We start from the raw sequence: 13395 nt of genomic DNA, 5'->3' as shown, positions 1-13395 counted from the left end.
CAGTATACTATGGCTTCACATTATGCGCAATTTGATAATACATTATATACTGCGATTCAGAGCACCGATATGGTTTAGAGTTCTGAAACACTGTATATAATGGGTTTCTATAAAACACATCATACACTTACAAAAAGTGTTCCCTTTGCAAGAAAAAAGCATATTTTTTGTTGTTTGTGTGTAATCAAGGTTCTCAAACTGCACTAAAATGATCTATAAAGAGGCATTGGTTGAAATGTGCCACGAGAATAAGTTTTCAATGATCGTATATTTGGAACTAGTAGAACATGGATTTAAAGCGAAATTTAAAAAAACGGGTGAAGATATTAACAGTGTTTGGTGCGACAAGTGCTTAGCTGATTTTAGTAATAAAACAAACACGACACCGAGCACTAAACCATATCGGCGCTCTGAATCGCAGTATATAATGTATTATCAAATTGCGCATAACGTGAAGCCAAAGTATACTGCGAATCAGACCAGAGCTGCTCTGAATAATAGTATAGAATGCCAATACGCTGCCCGGACGGACAGACAGACGGACGGACAAAGTGGTGGCCACTTAGCGCATTTTTTTTTTATTTTGGAATCTTGTTTCATCAATTTCTATTAGATGCAAACTTTATAATTATTTAATGGCCTATTTGGCCGTCAGTGGCCAAAGTTGACATCAACTTGACTTTCAACAATTTTTAACCATAGATGTTGTGTCTTCCAGACTAAACTTATAATAAATTGCGCAGATAAAGCGCATTTTTTAAAATTAAAACAACTTAGTAAATGGTTGCGTTATAAGGTAGTAGCATGTCGTCCAAACAATTCATTTTGCCTTTGTGGGTCCTTTCCGCCGATAGAGTTTTCGAGATATATGCTCGTAAAGTGTTGACATCACTGATAGATATATTTCTTCCAGACGTCCCAATCGTCCTTTGTGAGTACCTTCCTCCGACAATCCATTCTTGAGATAGAAGGAATATTATTTATGTCCGATCATGATAAGAAGTCATGGAAGAGGATATGTTTGGTTGAAATTAATTCATTAAAATACCATGAAGGGTATTATGCAAATTCTGAGACCACACTTGGTTGTCGAATGTGAAACAGCATCTCAGGAAATAATTCATGGGGGAGCCCCCCTTTGAGACAGCCAAATTTGATGGCCATCTGGCACACCTTCAAGGTATAGGCTACATATTGCAAAAAAATTCCACTCTGGGACCATTCCGCTAAAAGTAGTTGTTTATATGAATAAACAAAAAGTGTGTTCGTTTCGTTTAGATTTGTATTGCAGTATTTGGTTTTCCTTTTAGAAATTTGTTTAGATGCGTAATTTTTCGTTTTAATTTTATCGCTTTTGTAAATTGGTCAATTTAGATAAGGTCGAATTTATGTGATTATAAAAGGTTATACCTATTTGGTCGTTCGGTTGCATGTGTGCGTTCATATATTATAAGTGGGGACGTTAGACGCGTTCCGTCGAAGTTTGCGTTATTCTATTCTAATTGTAATTGGCGGTTTATTGGAAATTCTTAAAGGAGATTATTTTATAGTGGAAGTGGTGAATCCTTTAAATACTGGAGACTATGTTTAAAACGGAGTTTGGTGACAGTTTGGTTGCGTGATATTTGTTACAGTGTTATATTTGTCGTGATCATAAAGTTTGCAGATGAAGTTAAGTAATCGCTCGCGTAATCGTGCTGAGAGATTCAAGTTCTTGTAATGTGATTTAGTAAGGTTTGGGAGAACGCATGCGAGTGAGAGTCAACCAAGGTGTTGTTGCATAGTCATCCCTTTGTACAAGGTTTGCCTTTTATTAAAAGTAAAAGCGCTCTACTGTCCTCCAAATTTGATCATTTCATTCAACAAGCCAGTTTTGTTTTGTCATCAACATCCTGTTTAATAAAAAATGATCAAAGTCCTCGTGTGAGATCGAAGGGACTTCAGCGCATTTTTGTGTGGCAGATCAGTGTTTTATTAGCCAATATTGACTCCACCATCAATAAGATCTTGCCGAAAGCTACCACGTTCACTTTGTCGGTACCATTTTCTCACTTACCGTGCACTTGCAATTCGCGTTTGAAGTTTTGACTCCACCATCAGTAAAATCCTTTGGGGGTTACCATATTCCCTTTGTCGACACCCACTTCTGATCACCCGCAACAATTCGGATTTGAATCAGTAAGATCTCGTCGGGGGTTACCACATTCCCTTTGTCGATACACAGTTCCGACGTCCCGTTCATTCGTAATTCACGTTTTGGTAGATTTCGCTAAAATGCCGGCATAAAATCGTATTCAACTTTTGGGTACTTCACATAGCTCGACCTTCTATTAGTGACACGAGAAAGAGAGACCGCGATTCGCGCTGTAAGAAACTTTTGGGCGCCCAAAGTCGACTACCCCTCGAAGCGCGCCGCGCAAAAGGTGGTTTATTTCGCCCCTAGGAAAAAACACAAAATTCCGCCACGCAGGAGTTGTGCGCGTTGACAAGATCTTCCCGACGACACCAATTTGAAAACAATCGGAGAAAAACTGTAGAAGAAGATAGATAAAAACTGAAAAATCTCCAGGTTAGTATAATACGCTCGGGGATGGCGTCCAGATGTCGTCGACTCCAAATCTTGTAGCCCCATCCCTAACGTTCTTAATTACACGGCCCCGATAGTTACATGTACACTCCTTGTCTTTTTACAAGCGTTTTTCTACGGGCGCGCATTTACTGCCAGCCAGCCAGCCAGACCAGCCAGCCAGCCAGCCAGCCAGCCAGCCAAAGTGAGATTAAAAGCTACTTTTTACAAAAAAAATTTTTTGCAAAAATGCGCTAAAAAGGAGTAAAGTTTGCTGAAGCTGTCAGAGAGTTGTTTGTGTCAATTCTAAGTGCGCCTGAATATCGCATCATTTTTACGACCAGATTTATTGGATTATCAAAATTTCTTTATTTAATTGTCTGTCCAACGCCTGTGTACGTGGCATGTGTAACATCTAAATGCCTTTCTTTCTTCCAGCATTGCTGCTTTGATTTCCTTTATGCTTTGCGAAATAAAATTTTGTCTTTGTCAATGAACTGTGCGTCATACAAAGTGTCAGCTGATGAGCACGCCGCTTCGATCTGAGTACGCGTTACGGAATAAACTTATGGATAGAATTAGAATTTGAAACCTTTTTTGTACGAATGACAAATGCATTTTTTCAACATAGAAGGTTGTGGTGCAATGAGTGGTGCAAGGTCGTCAAATGAGCACCTTAGCAGATAGCGTTATAGGATGCCAAAAGGGCTTTTCTCAAAAAAATGGGTTTTCAGCAACAATATTTCTATTTACTTTACTTATTGTACAAGTTTTTTTTGTATAAGTGGGGAAATGCTGCGTATTGGCATTCTGTACTATTATTCAGAGCAGCTCTGGTTTGATTCGCAGTATACTATGGCTTCACGTTATGCGCAATTTGATAATACATTATATACTGCGATTCAGAGCACCGATATGGTTTAGTGCTCGCTTTCGTGTTTGTTTTATTACTAAAATCAGCTAAGCACTTGTCGCACCAAACACCCGTTTTTTTTTAAATTTCGTTTTAAATCCATGTTCTACTAGTTCCAAATATACGATCATTGAAAACTTATTCTCGTGGCACATTTCAACCAATACCTGTTTATAGATCATTTTAGTGCAGTTTGAGAACCTTGATTACACACAAACAACAAAAAATATACTTTTTTAGGCTATCATCACAAAAACGTTGATTTTGTGGTCGCTTTTGCGGCCATAAAGTTTAACTTTATTGTACGCTTCTGTCAAACTTTACTTTATTGTACACATCTGTCAAACTGTACCTACTTATTTGAAACTGATGTGTGAGAAACAGTAATCTGTTTGATACAAAGCGTCTATCTGGTCTAGCTCCATCAAGGATTGGGCCATCCACGTGCGTTTTTTTCATTTTCGGACTTGTAAGAATGTTTCACACTATTTTGCATAATCACAATGTTCACATTTAAAATTATAGTTTGACGTTTCAATCTTTGCTGCTTGCAGACCTTTTTGAAGTGTAGAACCAAAACATGAGGAAGATGTTATTGCTTACATTATTATACGAAGAATCAGCAGCAATTAACCGAGAACACAAGTAGCTGCCTATACCTACCATCAAAGTAGGTAATCAGGTTTCTAATAATTGTACAGCATGTTAACTATAAGGTCTTGGAAGCCACAGTTACGAAGGACCTATTGCATTTGACATTATTAAAATCTTGTGCAACGGAGGAAGTTGCGATTGTACTTTTACTCTCAAACGCATGCTCTTATATCATATATGACTTAGGGTCGCAACGCTTGCAGCTTCCAAAATTTCATTTGGGGTATCTGAACTGTCGCTATCACCCATTTTGATACGCACAAAACACACGCAAAGATGCTAATTATAATTACATATGACAGGAAATGCTTTGTTTTTAATTGTATAAGATAACTATGATTTTCAGAAAAAATATGTTTATGAGCAAATTTTTGAATTCTTTTTTGATGATCGCCTAAAAAATGTTGTGTGCACCTTGGCCAAAAGTGATTTGTTAGGCCTCATCTGAATTGCGGCCTCGGCTACCGCCTCGGCCACAAACAGCAGCTTCGGCCAAAAAAGATCACTTTTACGGCCTTGGTACACAAATAACTATTCTGGCAAAGGTAACAATAAAAACACACTTTTTGTAAGTGTATGATGTGCTTTATAGAAACCCATTATACACAGTGTTTCAGAACTCAAAAGTTTAAACCATATCGGTGCTCTGAATCGCAGTATATAATGTATTATCAAATTACGCATAACGTGAAGCCATAGTATACTGCGAATCAGACCAGACCTGCTCTGAATAATAGTACAGAATGCCAATACGCGGAAATGCTCCTTATGTACAGTCTTACGTTTCACACATGTTTTTAAAGATCTGTACTATAAGCTACGTGATCATTTGTTTTTATTTGAAAATATTAACCATTTACAAAACAATCGCCAATTGTGTGCACGCGGGTTAACATTAACGTATTATTATTATTACTGTATCAACTTCGCGTGTGAATTACTCAATTTACAAAATAAGGATTTTTAACAATAACAAACGTTATATGTAAGTAGAGAACTTTTTTTGTTTTACTTCAACGCTTCCATAGAACCAATCTCGGAACCAATACTCATATAAGAATCTCCGGCCTTTTTAACGCATTTTTGCAAATTTATTTGTAAAAAGTAGCTTTTAATCTCACTTTGGCTGGCTGGCTGGCGGGCAGCAAATGTGGGCGCGTAGAAGAACTCTTGTAGAAAGGCAACGGGTGTACGTGCACGTACAGGGCCGTGAAATTTGTCAACCTTAGGGACATGGCTACATGATGTGGGGTTGGCGACATCTGAGCGTCATCCTCGAGCGTAGTATACTAACGTGAAGGTTTTTCAGTTTTTTCCTATCTTCTACTACAGTTTTGGTCCGATTCTTTTGAAATTGGTGTCGTCGGAAAGATGTTGTAAACGCGCACAACTCCTGCGTGGCGGAATTTTGTTTTTTGCCATAGGGGCGAAATTAACGACCTTTTGCGAGGCGGCGCGCGCGTCTTCGAGAAGTAGTCAGGCGCCTTTTACCCTCCGTTGCGAACTCACGCGGTTTAAAGTTTCGTGAATCTCGAATCGCTGTCTCTCTTTCTCGTGTCGCCAATAGAAGTGAATTGCGAGTGAACGGGACGTCGGAAGTGGGTACCGTCAAAGGGAATGTGGTAGCCCCCGACACGATCTTCCTGATGGTGGAGTCAAATCTTCAAACGCGAATTGCGGGTGAACGGGACGGCGGAAGTGGGTACCGTAAAAGGGAATGTGGTAGCCCGCGACACGATCTCACTGATGGTGGTGTCAAATCTTCAATCGCGAATTGCGGGCGAACGGGACGTCGGAAGGGGGTACCGTCAACGGAAATGTGGTAGCCCCCGACACGATCTTCCTGATGGTGGGGTCAAATCTTCAAACGCGAATTGCGGGTGAACGGGACGTCGGAAGTGGGTACCGTCAAAGGGAATGTGGTAGCCCCCGACACGATCTTCCTGATGGTGGAGTCAAATCTTCAAACGCGAATTGCGGGTGAACGGGACGTCGGAAGGGGTACCGTCAAAGGGAATGTGGTAGCCCCCGACACGATCTTCCTGATGGTGGAGTCAAATCTTCAAACGCGAATTGCGGGTGAACGGGACGTCGGAAGTGGGTACCGTAAAAGGGAATGTGGTAGCCCGCGACACGATCTCACTGATGGTGGAGTCAAATCTTCAAACGCGAATTGCTGGTGAACGGGACGTCGGAAGGAGGTACCGTCAAAGGGAATGTGGTAGCCCCCGACACGATCTTCCTGATGGTGGAGTCAAATCTTCAAACGCGAATTGCGGGTGAACGGGACGTCGGAAGTGGGTACCGTAAAAGGGAATGTGGTAGCCCGCGACACGATCTCACTGATGGTGGAGTCAAATCTTCAAACGCGAATTGCTGGGGAACGGGACGTCGGAAGGAGGTACCGTCAAAGGGAATGTGGTAGCCCCCGACACGATCTTCCTGATGGTGGAGTCAAACCTTCAAACGCGAATTGCGGGTGAACGGGACGTCGGAAGTGGGTACCGTAAAAGGGAATGTGGTAGCCTGCGACACGATCTCACTGATGGTGGAGTCAAATCTTCAATCGCGAATTGCGGGTGAACGGGACGTCGGAAGGGGGTACCGTCAAAGGAAATGTGGTAGCCCCCGACACGATCTTCCTGATGGTGGAGTCAAATCTTCAAACGCGAATTGCGGGTGAACCGAACGTCGGAAGTGGGTACCGTCAAAGGGAATGTGGTAGCCCCCGACACGATCTTCCTGATGGTGGAGTCAAATCTTCAAACACGAATTGCGGGTAAACGGGACGTCGGAAGGGGGTACCGTCAAAGGGAATGTGGTAGCCCCCGACACGATCTTACTGATGGTGGAGTCAAATCTTTAAAAGCGAATTGCGGGTGCACGAGGAAAGTGGGAAGCGGTTAGTGAATGTAGTAGCCTTCGACAAGATCTGTTATTGATGGTTGAGTCGAAAGTGGCTAATAGAATACTGATCTGCCACACAAAAATGCGCTGAAGTCCCTTCGATCTCAAACGAGGACTTTGATAATTTTTTTACTTACATATTTTATGTATCTTTAAATATTTGTATTGATAACATGCAGTAATTGATACTTTGTAAGTTTAATGTAAGAAACTTAACGCAGTTGACATAGATTCAACAAATCTTATCACATCTGTAAAAGGCATACACTTTTATTAAATGGTAGGACTACACAAACCCCATTACTTTATTGAGTGGTAGAGCCCAGTTACACAGATACAATCAAAAGAAAGGTATTGATTACAATAATACTTTCAGTCCAGTTGCAAAGTTGCAAACTATTCGTTTGATACTTGGTATTGCTGCAACAGAGAAAATGCATTTGGCCCAATTTGATGTTTCAACTGCATTTTTATATGGAGAGCTGGAAGAAAAGATCTTTATGAAGCAACCAGATGGATACGATGATGGGTCTGGTAGAGTCTGCTTACTCAAGAGGAGTTTATATGGACTAAAGCAGTCGCCTAGATGTTGGAATCATCGTATTGGAAAATATTTACAAAAATTACGGTTTAGAGCCAGTAAAGAAAGTAAAGAAGAACCATGTATGTTTGTTAAAGAGAAAAATGGTGCCAAGATAGTTTTAGCATTATATGCAGATGATGGTCTTATTATTGCTACTCGTAAAGAAGATCTTGAAGAATTTATCGACCAACTTAGAACCGAGTTCGAGATTACCTCAAATGAAGCAACCTATTTCTTGGATCTTGAAATTGAAAAATCGCAGAATGGAAATATCAAGATTAGCCAGAAGTCGTATGCTCAGAAACTACTTGAGCGTTTCAATTTTGTTGAATGCAAGTCGGTTTCTACACCAATACTTTCAAGTTCAGGAAGTTCGAATTCAGGGAAAGCTTCCGAAAAAGAAGCCACATTTCCATACCGACAAGTCGTTTGTGCCACCATGCACCTTATGTTAGGCTCGAGACCAGATTTAGCCTTGCAATGGTGGGTTTTTATCCTGTTCATTAGAAAACTCTACTGTTAACGATGTCACGAGAGCTAAAAGAGTCCTTCGGTATATAGATGGAACTATATTGATCTTGGTATAGTATATCATAGTAACGCTAAGAAAGGAGTGTTCGAATACAGCGATTTTGATTTCGGGGGCTGTACTAAAACAGGTCGTACAACATCAGGAGTACTGGTCAAGTATGCCAATGGAGCGGTTTATGGATTAGTCAGCGACAAAGTTCCGTAGCAGAGTCTACAGCTGAAGCAGAAATCGTAGCTGCAAGTGAAGCCGCAAAGGAAGTGATTTGGTTTACACGACTTTTACAAGAAATTACATTTTTAAAGGAAATTCCAGTTATCCAGATTGACAACGCAGCAGTCGTTAGACTTTCTGAGAATGCCGAAAATCATCGCAGAACCAAGCACATTCAGAGGAATCACTTCTATATTCGTGAGCACGTTAGTGAGGGTACATTGGTCGTAGAAAAGGTTTCATCTGAACATCCGGTATCTGACATTATGACCAAGCCTCTTGCTCAAGCAAAATTACATAATTATCCTTTCTGTAAAGATGGGACTCGTATAATTATTAATCTTTATCAAACAAGGGAGAGTGTTAAAATCATTTGAAGTTAGTGTTAGATAAAAATAATAGGCAATGATTCACACATTTACCTTATTCCGAATATTTCCGAATATACATACATAAAGCAGTATTTATGATCCTATTTACATGTGAAATAAAAGTGCATTTCTAACCGCGATTAATACTTTATGTTTCTAAGTTCCTTTTGCTTCCTCGTGGTTAAATAAAATACCAACTTGGGTTCAAATAAATGAAGCAATTATAAATTTCTTCCAATCCTAAGATACACCGAGATTCCTACGCTCAAGGTGACATGCATACCTAAATTTAGATTCCACCTTCTTTTAAATTTGAATATAGGGAAACTCTGTTACACTTAGCATTATGTTGAATGCTACAAGGCGAATATTGGATTACAATTCCCTCTCAGCTCCGTTCCTCCTTGTTGAACTCACCACTGTACACCAGCAAAGACCCCAGTGGAGCCGGAATCAGGTATCTCAGTACGTAAAACCTATATTTCGACACTGTTAACAAATATGCTTCGTAAGGGTTGTATGCAGTGCAATATTTATTCTCGCAAACATAATATAAAAAGTAATAAAAGTTTTAACGTTTTGTTAGCTACACAGCTTCATCAACATGTTGGTATCTCAAAAACCTCCCTGCAATGGTTTTAGGGTAGTCCTTGAATCGCTTTTTAACTACTCGCTTTCCTACCATGTGTTAAAAACAGGTTGTGAGATACGTAATACTCCTTTTCGCCATTCGCACCCGTCACTGTATCAAGTAGATCCACATGGTCACTAATAAATTTCTTTTGCATATGTTTTGGGATGTAGTCATGATACGGACTTAGAGAAACAAAATATCCTGAAAATTGCTTTACGTTATCAATAATCCAATTATATTATTCCTCACCTTCCGAGTCTTCTCTAGTCTTATGAGGTAAGCCAACTTCTTCCATTTTGCAGTAACTATTTTCAAATCCAATTTCGTTCAATATGCTACGGAGTTCTTTTTCAGGATCATTTGACTTTTGAAACGGTGGAGGATTATATTTGGCCTTGGAGATGTAAGGGACATACTCTGCATTCTTAGAAATTTCTTCATATATATCAACTACTTTGCTCTTAGCTACGTATATGGAAAGAAAGCCTCCGTTAGGTTTTAACATTTTTAAGATATTGGAATATAACTTTCTGTAATAACAAACCTAATTAAAAATTCATTTTGAAAATTAATTAAACCTTTGATCCGGTATCCAATGGAATGCCATAAAGGAGACTATGTAATCGAAGCGTTCTACGAACTCTTCGGGCAGAGATCCAGCTACATCGACCTCCTGAAACCTAATCCGTTCGTTTCCATAAGTTTTTTGTGCAAAATCTATCATTGATGCAGAAATATCAACACCGATAATTGTGTTAATCTCTTTATCCACATAAGGTAGAATAACGTCATGTGTAGTTTCACCCGGGCCGCACCCGATGTCCAGTATAAACTTGTCACTTGTGCCATTGGTACCATGTCGAATAAGAGGAAAATAATTTTCCATCACATTTTGGTAATAGTCGAAAATAGCAGGACTTGCATGTTTTGAATATAGTGCCGGTTTATTCATCTTGCCCTGAAATCACAATGAATTACTACTGGAATATACCTTAAAAATTGCACAGATCATATGAAAACCAATATAGATATAGATAGACAATGTATTTCTTATGGCACTAATTTAGAAATTGGATCTTAGCAACCAATGCGTTCCAAAATTTAGAAATTTGGGCACTTATTTTGTTGCAATCTCTGAATTAAACACGAGCGCGCATTGAAACGGTAGGTTTACAAAATAAAACTTTATTTTATAGCAGATGTTAAATTGACATTTTAGTAGGTTTGAATGAGTATAGGCTGTACCGTATGCAGTAATACTAAATTAAATTCAAATCTTTATATAAGTAAAGCCATATCATTGTGCATTGCAATGACATCTGTCATTTTATTATGAATGAGAAGCGGAGCATAATATAGAATGAAGTTCAGAGCAAAATTCAATATTGTCCCCATGGAAACGACGGGAGAAAATAAGCTCACAATTTGACGTCTAAATTAAATACCTACAGAATTTTCAGAAATTTAATAATACTTTATATGGCTTATGCTATACAATAAAGTTTTGTATTATACACGACGATAAAAAGACACTAACCATCTCGTTAACCGTCTTTTACTCGATGGTTAAAATATTTCTTTACCGTCTTTTATATAAAATTACTGTTATTCATATAAAAAAGGGTAGATTTTAATACATTCCTTACTGTCACGTAAATGGTCGAGGTATCTCTTTTTCAAAACGCACATATACACTTCACGTACATTTATTGAACCGTTTCCCAGTTTGCCATTAACCTTTTTTCTTCCTTTTCAACATCTGTTGATAAATACTCTAGTTGTCTAAATTCTCTAATTGTTTGAAGTGGTCCACTTAAACGGACGAATATGACTCTACTCTACTTCTTTACAAAGTCTTTACTCAAGATTAAGTCGATTAAACCTCTCCAAATAACTCTTTTGACCAAATAAAATTGCAATTTTCCTTCCATCTTCACCCACTTCAGGCCATTAGAAAACTTAAGCTACTCAAATGTCAGTTCTAAGTTGAAATTCGATCATTTTTTCATACTTCTGAAAATCACTACAAAAGTACATTTCCTAATCTGCCCCCATTATTCATCAATCATTGTTTTTGGCATACAAATGGCAAGTCTAAATTATCTAATCATTTCAATTTGGAAAAAGGGCATGGTAAAAAAACATGGCCATACGATTGCGATTCCCTAATAGAATTCAACCGTTGAGTGAGTTCCTTCACCCAACCATTGAATATCCACCCAACGATTCCACCCCAACCGCTTATTCAACTTAGGAATCTTACCAGACAGTGTATTCCTTACTGTTATCGATCACTTTTAACACATTTATGGGATTTTTGTATGGAAATACATTTATAGAAGCGAAAATTTATGTAATCATTATGAAATAGTTTACTCAAAATAAATGATTACACTATCAGAACGCATTCCAATCAAAATTTAAAGAATATGGGTCCAACTATCGCTTCATAATCGCTAATTTTTTTGATTAATAACTTCCGTACATTGCGCTTTTAGAATACCTATCGCACCATACGAATTCTTGAAACGTTAATTTCTAGTAAGGCAAACTAACACTTACGTAGGTACTAAAATTTCAAATTTGTTGAACTTACGATTATTCAAAATATAAAAGAGAAATTCCCTAAAAATCATGGTTTTCGCTCAATAAATCAGCTTTGGCAAGATCAAATCGCATAAAAAAATTCATGGTAGGTACATATAAATCCAGATCAGGCGCACATTTCATAAAAATTGTGTTACGGAAAAAAAACAATTTCGTTAAAAGAATTCAATTTTATTGTTTGTACTTCAGTTTAGCTATATTTTAAAAAACAAAACCGTTATTCAACTATAAAAAAGGTGTAATACTAGTAATGTAAAGGGTAGTAGAAACAGTAGGTATTAATTGTAATTCTGTAAAACCATTTGTGTGTTGTTTTCAAAAGGTTAAATTTCTTATCGAAATGAGGACATTGAAATATACATATAAAGAAGTTAACGACTGCAAAATTATAAAGTTTACAACCGATGTAACATATAAAGCAAGATTGCGTACTATCAGGCGTATGCACATCTTATCATTTTGAAAGAAACATCAAAGAACCGTAACTTTCAACCTTTATCTAATACGACTACTTATAAGAGGAAAAAAGACAAACTTTGCAAAAGCTACCCCATGTTACAAAATGTTTATACACATAATTATGCTGCTTGCAATAAAATGCCAAAGGTTCCTAACGATAACCGTTGCTTAGGAGATTTCTAGGTCACATGTCTCAAGAAAAGATTGCTACATTGTCGCTTATCATCATACATAGATACTGTGGTAAACCATAATGAATTCAATTCAATTTGTTTCATTACCTTGCCGAATACCGACATAATGCACTGATTATTTTACTGCTCACCTTCCCCTAGTCTCGGACTTCTTACAAGAAAACATGTACTTAAGGACCCTAGTAGATTGTGTATTGTGAAGAATTTTGAAATAAAATTTTAATGATTATCGTTTACGAAGTTTCGTTATTTCAGGTAACACAGAGACAATGGAAATTCAAGACATGAAAAAGATAATTAGGTTAATTCCTTAATTAGCATTTTGAAAATGGAGTCTTTTCATTTATGATCCACGTTAAACATTAACCATAAATGTGCCATGCGAAAGAGACACTCCCTCCGGAAGTTGGAACGAAAACGGTTTATCCAGAAATAGTGATGTGGATTGTAAAATAACGATTTGTAAGTTACATAAAAAACGGTTATATTACGCGTAACTTACAAGAGGTCGGTTTTTTTATGTAATTTATGTCTTTTATGAAACTTACGTAACTTACGTTTTTTATTTAAAAAACCGTAATTTTTGTAAGTTACATAAATGTAATACCTATTTGATACATTTTGATCGGTACTACCACAGACCATCAACGGTACTACCAACGTAAACGATTCACCGTTGAATCTAGTTTGGTTTAATGAAGATGATACAGCATCTAATTCGCGATCTGGAACTTCTTCCTCCAAACGACGCGTGATGGCGAAATA

At 38.0% G+C, this 13395-nt stretch overlaps 1 protein-coding gene across 1 annotated transcript; it reads right to left on the bottom strand.

Annotated features, from left to right (window-relative positions):
• Nucleotides 1-9245: 9245 nt before the first annotated feature.
• LOC116176319 (juvenile hormone acid O-methyltransferase-like) lies at nt 9246-11674 on the bottom strand. The gene is made up of 4 exons (XM_031494818.1): nt 11634-11674; nt 9949-10328; nt 9620-9900; nt 9246-9571 (listed from the first exon to the last, which is right to left on the bottom strand). The coding sequence occupies exons 2-4, from the start codon at nt 10320-10322 to the stop codon at nt 9399-9401; spliced, it is 828 nt and encodes a 275-aa protein (XP_031350678.1). The 5' UTR covers nt 10323-10328; nt 11634-11674; the 3' UTR covers nt 9246-9398.
• Between the last annotated feature and the right edge of the window lie 1721 nt (nt 11675-13395).

This window comes from Photinus pyralis, unplaced genomic scaffold (assembly GCF_008802855.1).
Source record: "Photinus pyralis isolate 1611_PpyrPB1 unplaced genomic scaffold, Ppyr1.3 Ppyr1.4_LG7, whole genome shotgun sequence".
Lineage (NCBI taxonomy): Eukaryota > Metazoa > Arthropoda > Insecta > Coleoptera > Lampyridae > Photinus > Photinus pyralis.
This window is presented reverse-complemented; position numbering and strand designations above follow the sequence as displayed.